Source organism: Montipora foliosa, chromosome 12, assembly GCF_036669935.1.
Source record: "Montipora foliosa isolate CH-2021 chromosome 12, ASM3666993v2, whole genome shotgun sequence".
NCBI lineage: Eukaryota > Metazoa > Cnidaria > Anthozoa > Scleractinia > Acroporidae > Montipora > Montipora foliosa.
Window position 1 is genome coordinate 31,102,749 of NC_090880.1, and position 20,000 is coordinate 31,122,748.

Below are 20,000 nucleotides of genomic sequence, written 5' to 3' on the forward strand. Positions count from 1 at the left end.
TATTAATTTTCACTGTATTAGGAAAATACGTTGCTCAATTTGTTGCGTCCTTTGCAACTATTTATTTTGCCGTCTGGCATCGTTGCGTGATAATTATCACGCAAGGGAAATTACATTTTTTGCACAATTCAGTACTAATTTTAAAGTAAATTGAAAAATATTCGAAGCACCGAATAATCTACCGGTGCAAAATATTATTGCTATTTTGTAACACATCTAACGGTCACTTAGCAATTCCTTTTCATTGATTCAATTCGAAGTTCAGTGATCCCTGAAGTAATTAAAGAGCCGTTCGCACGGTCACAGTCTAATTTCTCGTTTGTTGACACAAAGTTGTACTTGGCCCTTGGACGGAGAGACGAAAAGGCAGGGGATAAGAAAACAAACATTACCAAGCGTTCAACTCGAACAGAATTTTTGGCATGTTAACACAGCGAAAAACTTGTTTCGCCTTTTTGTAACAGCCCCTAAAAAAATGATCCAGAAACAGAATCAGCTCTACGCTTATGTAAGCACTCAAAAACAGATACCTTGAAAATACATTTCGTTAACGGTGACAGTTAAAACCTTGTTCCTATGGGACGAAATGTTCGGTGCAGTTGAAAGCGACCGAAACAATAGACCATTTTCGAATTCTCACGGCTGGACTGGATCTAGCATGAAATGGAGGCTAATGCGGGCAATTCTTTTCAAATGCAAATTAATTTGCCAGCATTAGCCTCCATTTCATGCTATATCCAGTCCAGCTGGGAGAATACGAAACTGGCCTATTTTAATCATGGCTGGGAACAATTTGGCCCTGCCCTTTTTCTTAGCTGCCTAACAGCTGAAGCAATATTTTCTCCAGGTCTCCTTTCATTTTCTTCACCACGACATCTCTTAGATATTGTCCCGTTTTCTTTTCGTACTCTATCTTGATCTGCGCTAAGTCAACCTAACAGCAAGCAAAAGAGAACAAATTCAGTCTAAGATCGACTAAATCTTCATTCCACGTGAGCTATGACAGACAATTTTGCATGTGGATTTTCTAACGAGTGCTGTAAAATCAAAGTGCTTTCTATGGCCAATCATACCAGAAGCAGAAAATCTAAGTAACCGATAGACGAACAGGAAATGGGCCAATTGCAGCTGGCGATTACAGGGTACAAAAACCGCCGTACTGGAGAGCAATTGCAATGAACGAGAAAACCGAAATGCGCCGATCATATAACGTGCAGTAAATCCGTGTAGCCCGCCTCCCATACCTGCATGGAAAATATCGTGCGCGAGAAATTCGCAGAATTGAAAAGTGGCGAGACCTTTCCGCCCAAACACCAGGCCCCAGTTGTTCAAACAATGGACAGCGCTATCCGCCGGATAAATCACTATCCAGTGGATAAGTAATAGCGAAACCAATTGCGCTATCTATTGGATAGTGATTTATCCGGTGGATAGCGTTAACTATCTTTTCAACAAACTGGGGCCTGCCAAGTTGTGCAGGCAAGCCCACAACAAGTCACAAAAGAGAACCTCAATTCAATAATTGAATTATCAGTCGTTGAAAACAAACCTCTGCTCTCGATACAAAAATACGCGTGACGGTTTTGCTGTTGGACTTGTCCAATGCTTTTTCCAAAACCTCGGCGAAGTACAAGGGAGGATTCTCTGCGCAGCGAACTGAAAACATAGCACAAATAAAAATAGTCACTTTTAGTAATGAAGTCTTTAGAAGCACTCCTTTGAAATAAGGCATCTTCTTTAAACAGAAGTATAAGTATAGAGAATTTCGGAAACTTTTAAGATATTTGTTTTAAATATAGCTTTACCTATCGCCTTCAAGGCTGTGCGAAGGTCTCCACTTATTTGGTGCTCAATGTAGTCAGTGACATCCTTTTTGGAAATCTATGAGGAAAACAAAATGTTGACCAGTAGCACACCAACAGGTTATTAACATTATCTGTAATTCAAAATTTCAAGTTCATCCTCATTCAAAATCTTAAATCACAGACAAAGTTCGAACAAAGTTCGAAGGAGAAAAAATGATTGCATTTTAATCCTTACCTTTTTGTAAGCGTCGAAGGTCGCTCGCAGTTGCGCGTAATTTCTAGTTGTTAGAACTTCCACGAACACTGCCTTGTCTGTTCCCTTTTTAGCTTCTCCAGCCTAAAAGAAGAAGAGTAGACAAAATGAGTCGTACGCTCGCAGCTCTCGTAACCTGCCATTGTTTGGTATTGTAAGCAGCTTTTATTGTTTAAGTCCAAGTCATCGTTTCAATTGTTTAGTCTCATTTTTGGGTACCGAGCCAATTACGTACGTTACGAGAGGTGCTACTAACACGATTACGATAGATTACATCGCGTCTAACGATCTACTTTTAATTTACAACCACACAAAAATAGAAACAACATACCAAATAATTTTTCTGTATAAATTCATAGCTTTTTTTACTAAAAACCGAGTGCTCATAGAGAATCTCAAGAGGCCAGCATAGACCGTATTCATAAATGGCGGATAAGTAAATATTCTTTGTCTTTGCTCATCATCGTCACTAGCCTCGTTAGCACGAACAAAATTCAAAAGATCTTTACTCCAAAGTGAGGCTAGTGAGGATGATAAGCACAAAGACAAAAGAATAATTACTTGGCCGCCATTTATGAATACGGTCTATAACGTACGGACCCTTAGGCCCTACTTCTCAAGCAATTAGCACCAAGCTACTCACATTGTATAGTTTCTTAGCATCCTCACTTGCAAGTTCTGTGTTGACCTTTTGTGAGCTATCTCGATTTTTCTGTAAAAAGAAATAAGTGACATCTGATTCGTTTATGAATGCTACATTATCATGCAAATGCGATATACGAAGAATCTTAATCCCAGGAGATTTGAATTGGGTACAACATGATGCTGATTTAGCAACAGAAAAGGAACATCAGACGACGGCGCGCGCAGAAAGATGTCCATATTTGGTCAGATTAAAGTAGAGTCCAGACTATTCCGCGCGCTCTCCCGTCGTCAACTTAAGTTTCCGTTCTGTTGATAAATCAACCTATTGAGTTAGCCGAATAGGTCTATTGGTTGCAAACCGCCTGTTAATTGTAATAGTGCTTTGTGCATAACTTAGTTCAAAACGGATGATAAATGACCAATATGAATTAGGCCACATTTTGTTACTTGAAGTGTCCACAAAGAACTAAGAGCGAGTTTCGATTTAATCGAGTGTCGTAAAACCAAAACCAAAGTAATTACTTTGGCCAATGAAAAAGGACGGAGACAATCCAGTAAACCAATCAAAACTCGACGAAATCACACGTAGCCGACACAAAGCGCGGGAAAATGTGCACGCGCGAGCCACGATTGGTTGAAAAAGTGGCGCGAGAACTTTGAATCAATCACTGACTGAAGTGATGCAAAACCAAAGCAATTCGCTAATTACTGTCGACACTCAATTGAAAACCGCTCTATAATTTCTTACATGCTCCAAACTCACACTCACCCGCTGGCCACTCACGCGTGACGCCCCTTTTTTCTCCCACACCCAACGAGCGCCTTATTACGAATAGCCCACTTTCGATATATTAAAATCCAGTCCTTAACAAAAGGCATTATCTCGAGGCTCCGGGGAATAAACTCATACAAATCCTTATATTTATTCCCCAGAGCCTCGAGATGATGTCTTTTGTTTTGAGCTGAATTTTAATAACGCGAAAGTGTGCAATTACAGGTACCTCTATCAGGTTCAATAGAGTGGTTCGGAAGTCACCGGAGGTATCTTCTTTGATTTTCTTGACCACTTCCTTGCCACTATATACTGCAAAAAACCCCAAAAAACAGTTGTAACACAATTAATGAAAGGCCATTAAGAAAATAAAGAATGGACAATTGAAAGCAATTGCACGAGCCCATTAAAGAAGCAGTTCGCAACCGTACCGATCTTAGCCAATCAGAGACGAAAGCCAAATCAATTCTGACTGATTGTGATTTGCAAGCGTATATTTTACGTGCTAACCGCTGGCTGGATATCTTACATTTCCACTATTCTTAGCTCATTTTATTGTCTGCGTTTGCCGTGACTAACAAAATGCTAATGTTTTCTTAGGATCTACGGCACTCCACGAACCGAAGAAAAATTGAAAATTTACCACTCACTTTCTGTGTAGACAGTCCTAATCATCTGGATTTCCTATCACAAACAACAGAACATGCATTTGAGGTGGGATTGTGTCCATTTATTGCACAAAGCATTCGCATTTGCAGTAAAAGATTGCACAAATTTCAATACCACATTCCCTAACCTCGTAGCTCCGTGAACTCAAGATCTCTATAAGAACTTGCTCATCTGTTCCAAAACCCTGATCGATAAAGAACATTATCAACAATTAAATTCAAGCTAACAGCACCACAGATCTAATGTGAACAACTCAAATGTTCACAAACACCAGTTGAGATAATGAGCAAATGCTACTCAAAGGTAAGTTAACAGTCACTCGCGAGTCTCGAAACTCAGTTCGAGAATCGATTCTCGATGCTCGACAGGAATATTCCTAGTAAGTTTCGACACGGCGATAAAATAATGAGCATGTAGCGTGACTGATTAAACTAACGCACCGCACTCATACCTTGTGAAGAATATCGAGTGAGAGTACACGAAACTCTAATTGAAGAAGTATGACTGCAGTCTGCAGTTAATTAGAGGATCAGGAGGAGAGCTCCACGACCTTTCTTTGCTACAGACACTACGTATGGTTGTACATTTGAGTAAAAAACGTACCGACATGGCATCGTGTAGAGAGACTGCATCATAAGATTGCGGAACCATCATTAAGGTGACCATGACATCCTCAAATTTTCCACTCAACTCGGATTTCAAGTCCTCTGTTAGGTTCTATAAAATTAAATTCAACACCACCATTAGGGGAATGACAAAGAAATGTTCTATCTATGCAGCACTCGGTGACCTTAGCGAAACCGTTGTTACCGATTTATAATGATTTCATCAACAAAGAATCATACTGTCACACTTAAACAAAAGGCTGTTGCCTATGGGGAAACAATTTCATGTGTGACCAAACTTTCCATGGATATGTAAAATTATTGCCTAAGACAATTACAGTTTCTAGACCTATGATTTATCAAGACCCCCAAATTTCTTTTTAATGAACCAACCAATCACAGTCATCAATACAAAAATCGGTTTGAATTTCAACTTTTCCCTCGGAAACACACAGCTCCAAGGCCCGGAAAGAGAAGAGGGGACGTTTGGGAAGGCAATTCTGTTTCTATTGAACACCCATCTCACGTAGTTTTTGGAATCCCACTAAGACTCTGTAAATCGAGGGTGAAATTAGTGACTGGGCAAACATATCTGTTGGTGTTGTCTTCAATGAGGCAAGAGGACACTGAAGTGAATCCTTCACCTTTGAATACTTTTGCTGATAGCTGCTAGCAATCTCCTGTCGCTGCTTATTGGTTCTTGCTCCAAGAATTGCCACAATGGTGTCTTTGTCGCTTCCTGTAAGTAAAAAGAATAATGTTATGGTCAAACGGGAGAGTTGTTTAATATTACTGTTTGATTTGGTAATTTCCGAAATGCTGTGGTTTTGCATTACGCTGAAAGCCGAGTGACCCTGTGCCTTCTTTTTAGCAAATTAAAGGGGAAGCATAATTTACTGTGGGCTGCTCACACATTTTTCGCATGAATTGTGGATACATATTGACGCATGTTGTTGAAGATTGATATCATGCTTTGAATTGTATTGGGCTTGTCGGCTCTTCCAGACAGTTATTTCTTTCTGCTCCTTTTAAATGGCATTAATCACTTCCTTTATTTGCCGCATTCAGCCGTTCAACGTTAGTTAACACGTTTGTTCAGACAATACAATGGCTCCTTATTAGGCCCTTAATGTGACCCGGGTTCGATTCCCAGACTCGGCGTCATATGTGGGTTGAGTTTGTTGGTTCTCTACTCTGCACCGAGAGGTTTTCTCCAGGCACTCCGGTTTCCCCTCTCCTCACAAACCAACATTTGACTTGATTTGCTTTCATTGTTAATTTAAGTTTACAGTGTCCCCAATTAGTGCTCCAGCGCAAGAACGACAAGACACTTAAATAAAATTCCATTCCTTTCCTTTCCTTTCCTTTCACTCCAGTTACATCAAATGTTAGCCATTTTGGTCGCAAGTAGGAGCGCACATTTCATAAAAATACTGTCTTTTTTTTGCAGAAACAAAAGCAGATATTGTGCCTCAAGCCTGATTTAATTTCTAAATTGACTTCAACATACCAGATCCTTCCATTGCTTTTCTCAGTGCCTCAGCATCCTTGCCAGGATCGAAGTTATTTGCTGGTTTAAGTGTTCCGTGAAACTCGGGCTAGAAAATAAATGAGTGAAGCCAATCAAGTAGAGATCAAAGGAAGAAACCTCAAGTGTAAAAAACCCATTTTGGTCTGCAGTTCGAACTGTAAACCAGCAATCTATTTAAAACCATTTTGGGTCAAAATTCCTGCTGGTAGAGGAATGAGCACACTCTCAAAATCGGCACAGCAGTAATGGACAACCATAGACGTTTTCTACAAAAGAACGCCCATGTAGAAAATTCGGAAGAATATGACGTAAGGCGCATACAAATCAAGTCTCAATTTCAACTGACCATAAATACTTAATACAAAATATTTATAATTATTTCAAAATTTAGGACAACACCAGAGCAATGCTTTCATAAGCCTAGTTTCAATAAATTGAGAATAGACCCTCTCACGTCATCACAGGGATTTCTTCAAGGTTTGCCTTTGTCTCATCAACAACTTAGCTTAGAAGACAAAGAGGTGGACTGGCCTGAAAGTGACAATCTAATAATTCTACACCAACATGTCCAAACTAAGCTTTCCTGCTTCACATTTCAGCAAATGGCAACACAAGACAGCATACGAGTGCTCCAGCTACATGTAGCAGGCTTTACTTACTTTGCATTCACCGGGGAAGGTGCGTGGCTTGACAGGGCTTAAAGCTGTCTGTTAAACATGAAAGCAATGTGACGTATGCATTACTAGAGAGCCAGATCGGATTTCTTGTTAGAAATTCACGAAATTTATGTGCATTCTGACTTAAAAATGATGGTTGGCCTGCTACCTGCTTGTGAAGCTTAACTTAAAGCATTACAAGTAAAACGAAAAGCAGAGCAAGCAGATGAAATGATATGTCAATCTTTAGTCCACTCATTTCACTTTAACACCTTTTAGGAAAGAAAGAGATTGATGAGAATAACATTTAAAATGATGTTACCAAGGTGACAAAAGCTGATATTAGCTGATCTATTATAAGGCTATTAATTTTCATTGCTCACTTTCTTCACAGAAAGGAATCATTTAAATTGTCAACAGTACACATTTACACATAAAATGCTTTTCATTCAGGAATCTTTATGTCCAGTGCAAATAAGTTTGTTATTGTCACAGAATTGTATCTCTTAGTTAAAGCTGATTCTTTTTTTTTTACATGAAATGATCATAATAATCTAGCATCCACTCAGATCAGAAAGTTTCAAGCTGAAAGTTTTATACAAAATAAGGGTTGGTGTTAATTACAACATCTGTGCATTGTTTAGGACTTCACATGTTTATTTTAGATTTTAATGTATCTGAATAGATTCCTGATACAGCAATTAAATTATTTTAGCAAAATGTTACAGATTTTAAAATATTAAAATTCTTTTAAGGCCCTCTGTTGAGGCAGTGTGGCCCAGTGATTAAGGTGCTTCGCTTGTCTTGAGATCCGGGGATCCCGGGTTCAAGGCACGTTCTGACCACTGGTTGATTTTGTTCCTGGTAGACCCTGGTTCCGCTTCTCAGCTGCACTTGTAAAAAGCCAACTAGCTTGCCTCCGGCCAGTTGGGATTCTTCACAGTTGTTGTTGAATGTTGTGTTCGGTCGTGATTGTGTTCATTGGCCCTGAAAAGCCCCTATGGGAGTGGTCAATTAAGTATGTATGTATGTTAGCCAGAAGTGTGTGTGCATGAGTTACCCTACTCCACCCCTCCCCTCCCCTCCCCTCCCCACCCCCTGAAATAAAAATCACTCACATCACTCATTGCATCGACTAGATCTTTTTCTATTTGCTGAGATTTTGTCATTTCCTGTGAGAAATGGAAGAATAGAATGGAGGAGGATTAATTCTGGAAATGACAAAGTCAAACTGCAAAAGCTTAAACCTCTCAAAATTCTGTTAAAACCGTCCCACACAATGCATAACCAGGGAGAGATCAAAGCCACCATTGTCAGTCATATCACTGTTGATCCCCCAACTGGGCCCCAGCACTAGACAAGAGCAGGTCTTGGTTTTTTCCTTGGTCTTGAACATGAACAAGGCAGCACAACAGTAAGTTGGCTTTGTAATCAGTTGTATTGAACATTATAATATAATCATTTTTCACTATTTTCCTCAATTTACATGTAATTCAGCCACTGAATTCATTTTCAGTCCTTTTTTGTTATAGTCCTTTGCACAATTTCAACTGAGTATTTGCAAAAGGTGTTTTTAGTGAAAAACTGCATGTACATGACTTTATGAGAACTGTATGACCACCATTTGCAGCCAGCTTTAAGATGGAAGTTGAGAATTTCTGTACAAAATGCTATGGTGAAATATTAAAAAAAGGCTGAAACTTGGTTAATTGTTAACCAACCCAAGGTGCAAAGTGTTTTCTATTTTACTCCAACATAAAACAATAGAAATGGCTACTAACACAATTGCAAAATGTAGGTACAAAAGTCAGACCAGATCAACTGGGATTGCTTACATTGGATCAACACAAAAAAAACAAAAAAAAAAAGGCCTCGAGAAATCACCCTACCCCTAATCTTTAAGCTAACCTAAATCAGGGCAAATGTCAAATAGTTTTGGGATATAAAACCTTTTTTGGCTTGATCCGAGGTGAGCATTCCAAGTTGTTCCGGTCCAACTTTTGTACCTGCGCCATATGCAAAAGTTAACTCAACTAAATACACAAGATATTAAAATAATACACAAACATGATACTCACAGAATCAACAGATAACGATTTTCTTTTCAGTTCTGTGAATTCAGCCTCTAAAGTTTTATGCTGCTGTTCAAGATTTTCTCTGGATGTTTTGAGATCCTGAAACACCAAGAGATATAGCAAACATTACGCGAGAAAGAAATGATGCAGAGTGGTTATTGCACAATAGTGCGATAGTCCAATTAGATAAATGTTTTGGCCATTCTGCTTGCTTTTCTTGGCATCTCAAATTCTAGATACATACAAACATACTTTAATTGACCAATCCCCATAGGGGCTTTTCTGGGCCAATGAAACAATTTACGAAATGACAGAACGCAACAACAACAACTGTTAAGAATCCCAACTGGTCAGAGGCAAATCAGTTGGCTATTTACAAGTGCAGCTGAGAAGATGAACCAGGGACTAGCAGGAACAAATTCATCGAGTGGTCAGAACCTGCCTTGAACCTGGGATCCCCGGATCACAAGGCAAGTGCCCTAACACCTGGGTTGCACTGCCTCCTAGATCTAAATAAATACCATTATTTTCAGTTAGTCAATTTCAGACAATACAAGTGTTAAAAATAATACTAATAACAACAACAACAACAACAATGATCATTTTGAAACTCACATCAATCTCTGCTTGCTGCTGTGTGATCTTTCTCTGAGCCTAGAGGACGGAAAGCAGCATGTCTCATTAATTTTTACTAACCATCAGTAAATTGTAAGTGATTTCACTATAAAAGTTAACGTTAAAAAACAACGACGTTTCGACCGTTCGACGGTCATTTTCAAGTTGAACAGTAAAAGTTTTGAATGCGTTAAAATATATGTAACCGATTACAAAAATGCTAATAAGATGCTGACCAAAACTCTAAAATATTTACATAGAAACAATACACACACACAAAAGAACAAAAAATTGCCGCATGAAGAAACGCTAAGTAAATAACTTCGCGCGTATCGAGTCACTCTGTTTGTTCAGATTTGGTTTAAGTTTGCGAATAAAAAGCATTTCAAAAATCAAGCAGTCAAGTTTACTCTGACATTTCTTTAAAATCTCAAAGTTGTTTCCAATGGAATCCGGATCCCCTCCATGCTCGTCCTTTACGTGGCAGCCGATTGTTGATCGCTTATGTTCCTCCACACGTTGATGTAGGTGTCGACTCGTGAAGCCGACATAGTCTGTATCACACAGACCACACTTGTAATAATAAACAACGTTTTGTTGGTTTACAATTGGAGGTTTGTGTTCCTTCGGCTTGAAATTTCCTTTGATCTTTCTGCTTACATAAACAGGCTGGACGACGGCATTAATCTTTCGACTAAGATCGCTGAGTTGGTGTCTTACCATATTTGCCGATTTCTGGTCTTTGAACGGTAGCACAATTCTGATGGGGGCATCTTGTTCATCGGGTACTTGCTGTTTAGAACACATATTCTCAGTAACTCTCATTTCGATAAAATTTTTGATGGTGTTCTCTATGAGGGTTTCAGGATAATGCATTATCAGGATAATGCATTATCAAAGCCATGTTGACGTCAAGTATAAACATTCTCTACTGAAGACAATGTTAAACCGTGCTTTCAAACTCTCATCGAATTGGCAGTTTTTCCATCAAGAATGCGAACGTCTCAAAATGGTTTTTGCTCGCCTGCATTATCCTGAAACCCTCATAGAGAACACCATCAAAAATTTTATCGAAATGAGAGTTACTGAGAATATGTGTTCTAAACAGCAAGTACCCGATGAACAAGATGCCCCCATCAGAATTGTGCTACCGTTCAAAGACCAGAAATCGGCAAATGTGGTAAGACACCAACTCAGCGATCTTAGTCGAAAGATTAATGCCGTCGTCCAGCCTGTTTATGTAAGCAGAAAGATCAAAGGAAATTTCAAGCCGAAGGAACACAAACCTCCAATTGTAAACCAACAAAACGTTGTTTATTATTACAAGTGTGGTCTGTGTGATACAGACTATGTCGGCTTCACGAGTCGACACCTACATCAACGTGTGGAGGAACATAAGCGATCAACAATCAGCTGCCACGTAAAGGACGAGCATGGAGGGGATCCAGATTCCATTGGAAACAACTTTGAGATTTTAAAGAAATGTCAGAGTAAACTTGACTGCTTGATTTTTGAAATGCTTTTTATTCGCAAACTTAAACCAAATCTGAACAAACAGAGTGACTCGATACGCGCGAAATTATTTACTTAGCGTTTCTTCATGCGGCAATTTTTTGTTCTTTTGTGTGTGTGTATTGTTTCTATGTAAATATTTTAGAGTTTTGGTCAGCATCTTATTAGCATTTTTGTAATCGGTTACATATATTTTAACGCATTCAAAACTTTTACTGTTCAACTTGAAAATGACCGTCGAACGGTCGAAACGTCGTTGTTTTTTAACGTTAACTTTTATAGTGAAATCCGTTTCAAAAAACTTGTTGATTTAAATTGTAAGTACATGTAAATATTGATAAACTTAGAAAAGTACAATACAATAACCAACGTTTTTAACCCAGATTTTAACAGTTCCTAAGAATACTAAATTCAAGTTGTGTTTAGTATACTATGCTTTTGGAATCGGACACCTTCAACAGATACTGTGACATGCTAACAAAGATAATCCCATTTTTTATGTTCATCAATGGTCCCCTGCAAGTTTGACCACAGCAAATTGCTTGCCATTCTCTCCAATGAATAGACCACGTGGCGAAGAACGTCGGGTACCAAACTAAAAAAATATAGAGTTCTTGGTTTGCATGCCACTCTGATCACTAGCTAGATTATTGCTCTGGAATGCAATATCTGGCTGAACTTCCGAGACGCACTTCCACCAGACAGGAATTAACCCAGTTGGATAGAAAAATGATGGATTAAAATAATTTTTTTCTTAGATAGGCAAGCAAAAAGAGGTATCTCTGTACAGTGCCCTTTATATTTAAACATGAAAGCTTTGCTAGTAGCTGTCAGAATGATCTTTGCCAAAGAAGTCTAGTTTGCAAAAACTGAACTCTTGTATATGGATTCACTCTAAACTTTTTCTTTACCCCATGTGTATAACTGCAGAAGTATGGTTAAAATTGCACCTGCAGTTAAGTTCATGGGAAATTGTACAATATGAGCAACCTGCAGACCTTCAATGCAAAAAAGGACCTTTGAATAAATACTTCACCTCCTCTAGTTGCTTTTCCTCTTTCTCTTTATCCTTCTGTTATTAATCAAAGACAACCAAAATGCCATGAGCAGGTTAGAAAATGGTAACTCAAGAGCCCTTTTTGGCTAGGGATATCTCAAAAGAACCTTTAGAAGTGGGTTTATAAGTGGATAGCAAACATCTAAGGTAAACTGAAATTAGAGGTTTCAATGATTTCTGCCCCTTCTGCATTATTTTATATGCCACGAGGGAACTTTCACGGGGTTCTCTATACACAGGGTTCGAAATTAATAAAAAAATCGAGTCGCAATTTTGTGACAAGATACGCAAATTTAGTCCCAAAATCATCCTGCTGCATTGTGTTGTCAGTGGCTTACCAAAACAAAATATTAGCCTGCAGTACTTGTGTAAAGAAATCGCTGAAAATGGTGAATGATCAAAGGAACGGAGTTGTGCATGTAATATCCCAGCTAAATTATGCTACCTTCAGATTGAAAGAACATTCACAGCCAGAAAACAAAATAATTTTGTCATTGCTTTATTTATTTTAGCAATAGTTGCAACAAAGTGGCAACTGCTATCGCTTTTGTTTCAAAAGAGCAAAGGTGTAAACAAGTCGCAAATTTGCAACTTCCCCAGATATTTTAGTCACAAAGGAAAAAAAATTCAGTCACAAATACCACTGTATTGGTTGCAATTCGAGCTTCATACACCTCTGTTTCGTTAGAGTACAAGAAAATCACTAATAATAATGTTATTGCAATCATGAAAAAAAGCTGCCTATTTTTGGGAATTGCAGGAACTTCTACAGCTTTAAATTCTACCCTATAAAGGCTGCTACATCACCCATCCCTCCCAAAAAAACACAACAACAACAAAACCTAGACACCAACAAAATCAAGAACTGATTTTGATAAATAGTTATGAACATTCATCAGACCAAAGTTCCTTCACCTCTGAGCAAGGTAGGGACTAATTTTTGATGAAAGATAGCATTGATATATGCATTCTTTAATTCAGGATTATTTTCATTGGTCAATACAGGCAGTTAACTTATTTTACACAGAGGATGAAACGTTATCCCACTGTTCTTAAAATATTTTACCAAGTTCATCATTTCTTGCACAAAGCTTTATATTAGAAAATAACATTGAAATTTAAATTAGCAGCAAGCTGAAATGTAACTTAAATTATTTGAAGATATTAAAATCAATTGAAATTAATTTGAAAGATAGAGAATGTTATCACTAGGCAGGTGAAAACAAATCCTAAGTTAGCAAGAAGGCAGGTTTTGTTTTGAGTGCACACGTCATCACTGCCATGAAGGTAAAAAAAAAAAAAAAAAAACAATATTGTTCTCCCACGTTTGTAAATTCTGTCACAATGCTAAAAGTTTATTTTTAATAGCTTTGTTTTAATAGAAAATTTTGATCACCTTGTTTCAAGTCAAGCATATCTTCTTGAATGGCTGTACAAACCTTTGACATGACTTTACTGAGAGCTCCCTTGAAACCCTTCTTTTTCTTGTCTGGGCTGCTATTTAAACTGTCAAGTGATTCCTACATTTGGGTTTATTGTTTTAACAGTTAGATGGAGGAAGTGATGTTTTATTTAACTGAAAACAAATCATTATTTTTACCAAGGAGCACATAAGTAAAGACATTAAATTATTTAACAAGATTAATTAAAGGCACTGCACTAACTTTCAAAGGTTAGATATTATTATTGAAGTCAGTCAACATAGAACGTTTTTTTTGTGAACAAACAAGGAGTGGGATGTTGAAATCATTAATTTTCTCTTGGCTCATATTGGTCTCAGCCACGTGGTAAAGCTTATTTTAGAGTTCCAAGGTACTGGGAAACATAGTTTGTTCTGTCAGGGTTCTGTAGTATAGAAGTTCTTTTCCTCATACTTTATATTATGAGTAGAGCAAAAAATTGTTATACATAGGGCACTACAACACTGTGGTTAGCTACAATGTAGATTCACGGATAATTATTGTTTTGAGCTTTAAGGAAGTTTTGGTTCCTGCTAAACCATGTTTTAACCCCATTTTTCTTACATGATCCAAACCACAATAACCCAAATATATAAGCAATAGTAGAACTATTGATAACAAGGGTTTCCTACATGTAGGAGAGTACTTTCCAAAAAGAACATTTATACCCACAAGGTGAAGGACTTTCTTGACCAACGTAATAGTTACCTGAGATTTTCCCAAGTCATTATTGGCTTTGGAAAGGGCTTCCTCGAGTGACAACATCTTCTTTTTACGTTCCTCTTCTGCTTCTTGCACCTTAACAAGTTCACTTTTTGATGCATTTAATTCACTGTTTTTATCGGCTAACTCCTTTGTTGTGCTTTCCAACTCTTTCCTACAAGTTATCAAGTCCTTCTCAGAGGATTCTAATTTTGAAATTGTATCTGAAAGTTTCTTGTCTTGCGCTCTTAGCGTTTCAATCTTTTTCTCAAGTTCTTTGACTTTATCTGTATCTTCAGAGACAGTGGATTTTTCTATTTGTTCCTGTAATTCTATAAACCGTTGTTTTGCTTCACTCTCAGCTGCTCTTGCTTGTTTTAGACTGTCCTCCAAGGATGCTATTGTGTCCAGCTGAGATGAAGCTGATGATTTTGTCTTTTGAAGATCTGCCTCCAAGCTTGATATTCTGTCATTAGCCTAAGAAAATATCAACCCTTATTAAGTGGTAAAAAGAATTAAAGATAATTTCCATCAATTTTTTGAGCACAGAAATTTAATGGGAAGGGGGATAGGCATCATTTCAAAATCTCCTTTATCTTAAAAATAATAATGGTTATGACCCTCCCAAAAGAAAGAGTACCTCTTTGTTGGATGCGGTACACCTAAAATCTGCCTATGGAATACTTATACTTAGGCTTTGGGTATGATTCTTTGTGGGAAAGCCCACCATTCTTCCCTGTTAGCTACTGCCAATACTTGCAGGTCTTAGATGTCATTCTTAGTACGCCCACATGTTATTGCATGAAAGGCAAGTTTTCATTATTTATTGAGATTGCAGCTGGGTTGCCATAGAAAAATGCAACAAATTGCTCCCTTTAAACTGTAATTGAATTAACTTGATTGGCAGTTTGTTTTACAGTAAAGCGATACCTCTCTCAGTTCCCTTTGTGTACATTCCACAATATTCTGCCGCTTGTCCATTTCAGATTCAACAGTTTCTTCTAATGTCCTCAATAAGGATTCCTGCCAGATGAACAGAGATCATAAAGCAGTTCAAAAACACAAACATGGATTGTAACAAGATACAACCATTGTTGACAGCCAGAAAAAAAGATTAAGACTGATCAAGAAGTATTTGTACTAACGGTTTGTTCTAGCGTCATCTTGTAATGTGTACACTCCTTCAGCAGGGTGTCTTTCTGTACTTGAACTTCTTCAAACTTTGCAGTAAGATCTTCCAACTAACAGGGTTGAACATAATACTGAATTATAAACCACTTTCCTTTTTCAAAACCAGATTGTTTTTTAACTCATGCAAAGTCTAGGGTAACACTTTTTGACAGAAGATTTAACCCTTTCCACACCCAAACCGTGGGAGGCGCGGTGGCCTCATGGTCAGTGACCTCAACACCGGATCGAGTGGTGTTGAAACAGCGCAACATGTATTTTAGTTCCTGTATATCTCAAATGATTAGATTTTTTAAGCAAAAGACCACTTGCTGAACACAAATGCAAACTAGTTGAAGACTAGTTTGAAACACGTTTGGTGGTTCGCTTATCTCTGAGCGGGACTGTACTTGGTAGTAAATATTTTGTACACATAACTATCCTGGCTGTTTCTCAATTAAAGACCTTTATGCTTCAATCCACCCACAAAATGGCAAACCTCACTCAGAATTATGTTATGTGCTGTACAAACACCATGATGGAGAAAAGATGGCTATATGAAATTTGCACATGGCCAGTTTATTAAACTCTGAAAATCCAATACAAATACAACTGAAAAATTCATTAAACACATATTGCCGGCGAAGGTGAGGGCAATCAACCAAAATACAAACCATAGAACAAGGAAGAGGCAGGAATGGGGAGGAGGAAGGCTGAGGAAAAATTTTTGTGTGTCAACAAGATCAAGAACGCGACATCCATTATACGACAATCAATAAATACGACATTATCTAAAGATGCCATCTTGAATTAAAAATTCAAATCAGTACTGTCGATTCCATGTTTTCTAGCCTCTTTCCACGTTAATGTATTCATAAACTACGTAAGGCTAAATTGTCGCATAAAATTTTATTTGAATGCAAATAATGCACTTATTGAAGCCACCTTCAAGCCTTAATAATGCAAAGCCACTCATCAGAGAAAGCTAATTAAAAGCACTGAAGGAGATTGGAATTTTTAATGACACAACACACACAGTGAAACACTAAAATTGTGAATGCATAGAATCAAGATATAAATGAAACCATGATAACACATGATTGGCAAAACAGACGATGCAGATGTGTACGCATCGGCGGTGCATGCAAGGCAACCAAAACCCTCTTCAATGACAGAACTTAATCCATTACTAACCTCTTTGCTATCACTGGAAGCATCTAAGGCTTGTTTTTCAAACTCCCCAAGCCAGCTCTTGTAAGGCTAAGAAGAAGAAGAAGAAAACAATTTATTATATAAACACCAATGAAATACCAAGTGAGCTTTCGTGCGAAAACATGATATCTTCACACGTGAAAATAACATGTTTTATTTTTTTCTGAAGAATCTTAGAGGGCCGGAATCCTAAATCCTTGAATCTGATTGGCTAATTTTGCGCGCTCGCAGCCAGTCCAGCTTTTTTACCATATGGACCACGGTTCCGAAATCTGTTCCATGCTGAAACTGTCGTGGCTAACATATCGAAAATGTTTTTACTACGGCGCAACGAAATATTGGATTTCACCACTTAAAATGCAAGTTTTCGCTTACTAACTGTTGCAAAGAGAAAGAAAAACATCAGCAATTGAATGAAAGGCCTGGTTATTCTTCAAAAAGGCAACTATTCACATGATTTTGCTGACAACACTTTGCTGCTTGTTTGCTGTTTTCGAGTTGGTGGTTTTCTTGCACTGTTGACACGCTGTTGAACAAATTTTTGAACTCAGTTTTTCGGTTGACATCCGTTGTTTTCTTTGGAGTTCTATTTTCTACTCTTGTTTTATAGTGCTTCATTTGAGAATATACAGATTCCTAGCTAAAATAGACAAACAAACACATTGCGACGCCGTGGTTTTTCGCGTTGTTGTTTTTCGTGAACTGCTGACATGCCATTTAACTAAAATGACTAGGGTAACTGCAGGGAAGTCCTTTAGGCTCAGTTTTCGGTTGACATCCATTATTTTCTTTGCAGTTTTATTTTATAATCTCGTTCTACTTTGCTTCATCAAAGAAAATATGGATTCGTCACTAAAACAGTCAAACAAATCATAACACTGTGAACTAATGTCAACAAGTTTTTCTTGTCTAAGTTTTGCACTGATTTCTGAAGGACTTGATGGAGAACAAAGATGAATCCTTGAAATAATAAGATATGAAGGCAGAGACAGATGTTTGCATATTTTTTCTTAAATTTATTCCTCCTGTTTTAAGAACTTTTGTCTCACTTTCAACAAGACAAAGCATTTTAATACGTAGAAAATTATTTGCCTGTTTGTAAGAATTTTTCAAACATCATTGTTTAGTTTGTTTAGCTCATTTCTCTGTGCTTGCCATGAAATATGTTTTGTTTGTTTTTTTTATTTTTATTGCACCAAGAGATAATTATTTGAAGTTATGTTTTATCGTTAATCTATCATTTTTCTTTGACCTTTGCAAACGGAGCACTTTTTTCAGTTCCAAGTTAATTTCAACTGTGACAGTGTGACGTAGAGCACGTAGAAAGACTTTTTGCAAACCAGTTTGCCATGTTCATTTTCAGAAAAAAAAAAAAAGCAGAAAAAATAAATACGTTATTCACCGGCCGTCGGTGCGTATTGAGAAAAACTGTGTCCTCGGCCTGCGGCTGTACTCAAGACCTTGGGAACAGCTTTTCCCTATACAGACCTCCCAGCCGGTGAATAACATATATATACAGATGTGAAAAGATCACTGTTGCTATGGTTACATATAAAAAATTGAACCTTCCGATGCATTTTGTGAATGATTTAGTATTTCATTAGTGTTTATATAATAAACAGAATATTACATGGCCGCTTGGAGATACGAAAAATTCTCTTCTCGCGTTGAAAAATATTTCACTTGTTCACTGCACTCACTGGCGAAATATTCTTTAACACTCTAAGAGAAACTTCGTATCCCCGCGCATATATGATATCCTCTATGCATTTAATTCCTCAAAAACTCATCACAGAAAATTTGGCATTCAAACATTACGGTATAGGAGAATCTTGTTTACATTTATTGTTTCATTAGTATAATTATGGTTAAATGTTCTCTAATCTGAAGCTGAGAATAAAGTACTGAGATTGTATAAAGTGCATTGCATAATGAACTCTCTCTGTAAATTTGAACCCAATATACTGCTGACAGTCTGAGTAATGATGCTTTGGAATTTCTAAATTTTATAAAGAATGTTTGGGATCATTAGCATTTTTCCACTCAAGAATTTATCAGTTTTTGACAGCTAATACCTGCTCATTAAAATTGCATAGATCCCCAAGATTTATGAGTTCTTTTGAAAAATTTTTTTTTGGCGTGGTTCCTTTTGTAAAAGCAAATTTGTACATTTAAGTAAAGATCTTGAGGGAGTGCAGAAAAGGGCATTGTCAATCTTATCGCCTCACCTATCTTACAGACAAAGCTTAGCAACCTTTGAAATTAGCACTCTGTGTCAGAGAAGAGAAGACCAATGTACCAGACTTTTAAGAAACATCTTAGATAATAATCAAATGAGTAGCCTATTGCCGCCTAGACATCAGAGTCGTTATCATAAAAAGTGTCAGAGAGTGTTCGAGCTCCCACGATTTCATACAAATCGTTTTAAAGAGACTTTTATTCCTGCTATGTGCAGTTGTGCTAACAAGCAGAAACTTTTAGTGTAAAATAGCGAAATAGAATATTTATTACATAATTTATTATAATTTATTACATTATCAAGTGTCTTAGCAAGGCTTCTCATCAATTTTTAAATTTACACATATTTTCATGTAAATAGTTTTACATTACATTCTTAGTTTTTTCCTATATAATTTTTGTAATAATTTCGCAATTCAGCCTAAGGGCTGATAGGTTATTAGCCGTAAATGATCTATCTATCTATCTATCTATCTATCTAATCTTCATGTTGCTGAAATATGCAAGACAATAATTATTATTAAATGAACAGAAATGTGGCCATACAGAGCTCCACAAACTTTCCATTGTGTTTAAATAAAGTTTTATTAACTTTTACTCTTACTTTTTTGACCACTTCACAATATTATTATTTGTCCACTCAAACAATCTTCTTCACAATAATAAATATTGTAATTAACCTCAATCCCAGAGTCATTCCTTGTCCCACCCCACTGGCAGTTAAGGGGCTGGGGAAAGGAAAGGCCTTGGAAATGAGGTTTGAAATTTTACATGTTAACCTGCATGTGTGTAGCACTTTATGATGACAAAATTCCTGCTCACTTACTAGAGTGCCATCTATCATAACCTCTGGGTATATTCTGCAGAGAGCATTCTATAAACAATATGCACAATGTCATATTAGATTATAAAGCAATCTTGAATTATTCAAAATATCAAAAAAAGTGCATCTAGCTACCATGCAATGTAACATTTGAAGCACTGATTGAAGAATTGCTATCATACCAAAATGGTTCCCTACACAAA

At 37.3% G+C, this 20,000-nt stretch overlaps 1 protein-coding gene across 8 annotated transcripts in view; it reads right to left on the minus strand.

Annotated features, from left to right (window-relative positions):
* The window catches only part of LOC137980469 (ribosome-binding protein 1-like), a 39,873-nt gene that overhangs the window by 358 nt on the left and 19,515 nt on the right, over positions 1-20,000 (minus strand). For 3 of the 8 annotated variants that reach the window (XM_068827920.1, XM_068827923.1, XM_068827919.1), the window contains 22 exons: positions 19,801-19,848; positions 16,719-16,784; positions 15,503-15,598; positions 15,288-15,380; positions 14,364-14,834; positions 13,635-13,715; positions 12,175-12,210; positions 9,627-9,665; positions 9,015-9,110; positions 8,055-8,108; positions 6,940-6,987; positions 6,260-6,347; positions 5,394-5,488; positions 4,748-4,861; positions 4,272-4,328; positions 4,126-4,159; positions 3,705-3,787; positions 2,702-2,770; positions 2,041-2,142; positions 1,806-1,881; positions 1,550-1,656; positions 692-934 (listed from right to left, as the gene is read on the minus strand). In XM_068827920.1, the coding sequence (XP_068684021.1) occupies positions 812-934; positions 1,550-1,656; positions 1,806-1,881; positions 2,041-2,142; positions 2,702-2,770; positions 3,705-3,787; positions 4,126-4,159; positions 4,272-4,328; positions 4,748-4,861; positions 5,394-5,488; positions 6,260-6,347; positions 6,940-6,987; positions 8,055-8,108; positions 9,015-9,110; positions 9,627-9,665; positions 12,175-12,210; positions 13,635-13,715; positions 14,364-14,834; positions 15,288-15,380; positions 15,503-15,598; positions 16,719-16,784; positions 19,801-19,848 (2,076 nt within the window). In that variant the 3' untranslated portion in view covers positions 692-811. Of the gene's footprint in view, positions 935-1,549; positions 1,657-1,805; positions 1,882-2,040; positions 2,143-2,701; positions 2,771-3,704; positions 3,788-4,125; positions 4,160-4,271; positions 4,329-4,747; positions 4,862-5,393; positions 5,489-6,259; positions 6,348-6,939; positions 6,988-8,054; positions 8,109-9,014; positions 9,111-9,626; positions 9,666-12,174; positions 12,211-13,634; positions 13,716-14,363; positions 14,835-15,287; positions 15,381-15,502; positions 15,599-16,718; positions 16,785-19,800; positions 19,849-20,000 lie in introns of all 8 variants that reach the window. The other 5 variants (XM_068827924.1, XM_068827925.1, XM_068827922.1 and 2 more) reach the window with 4 other exon arrangements.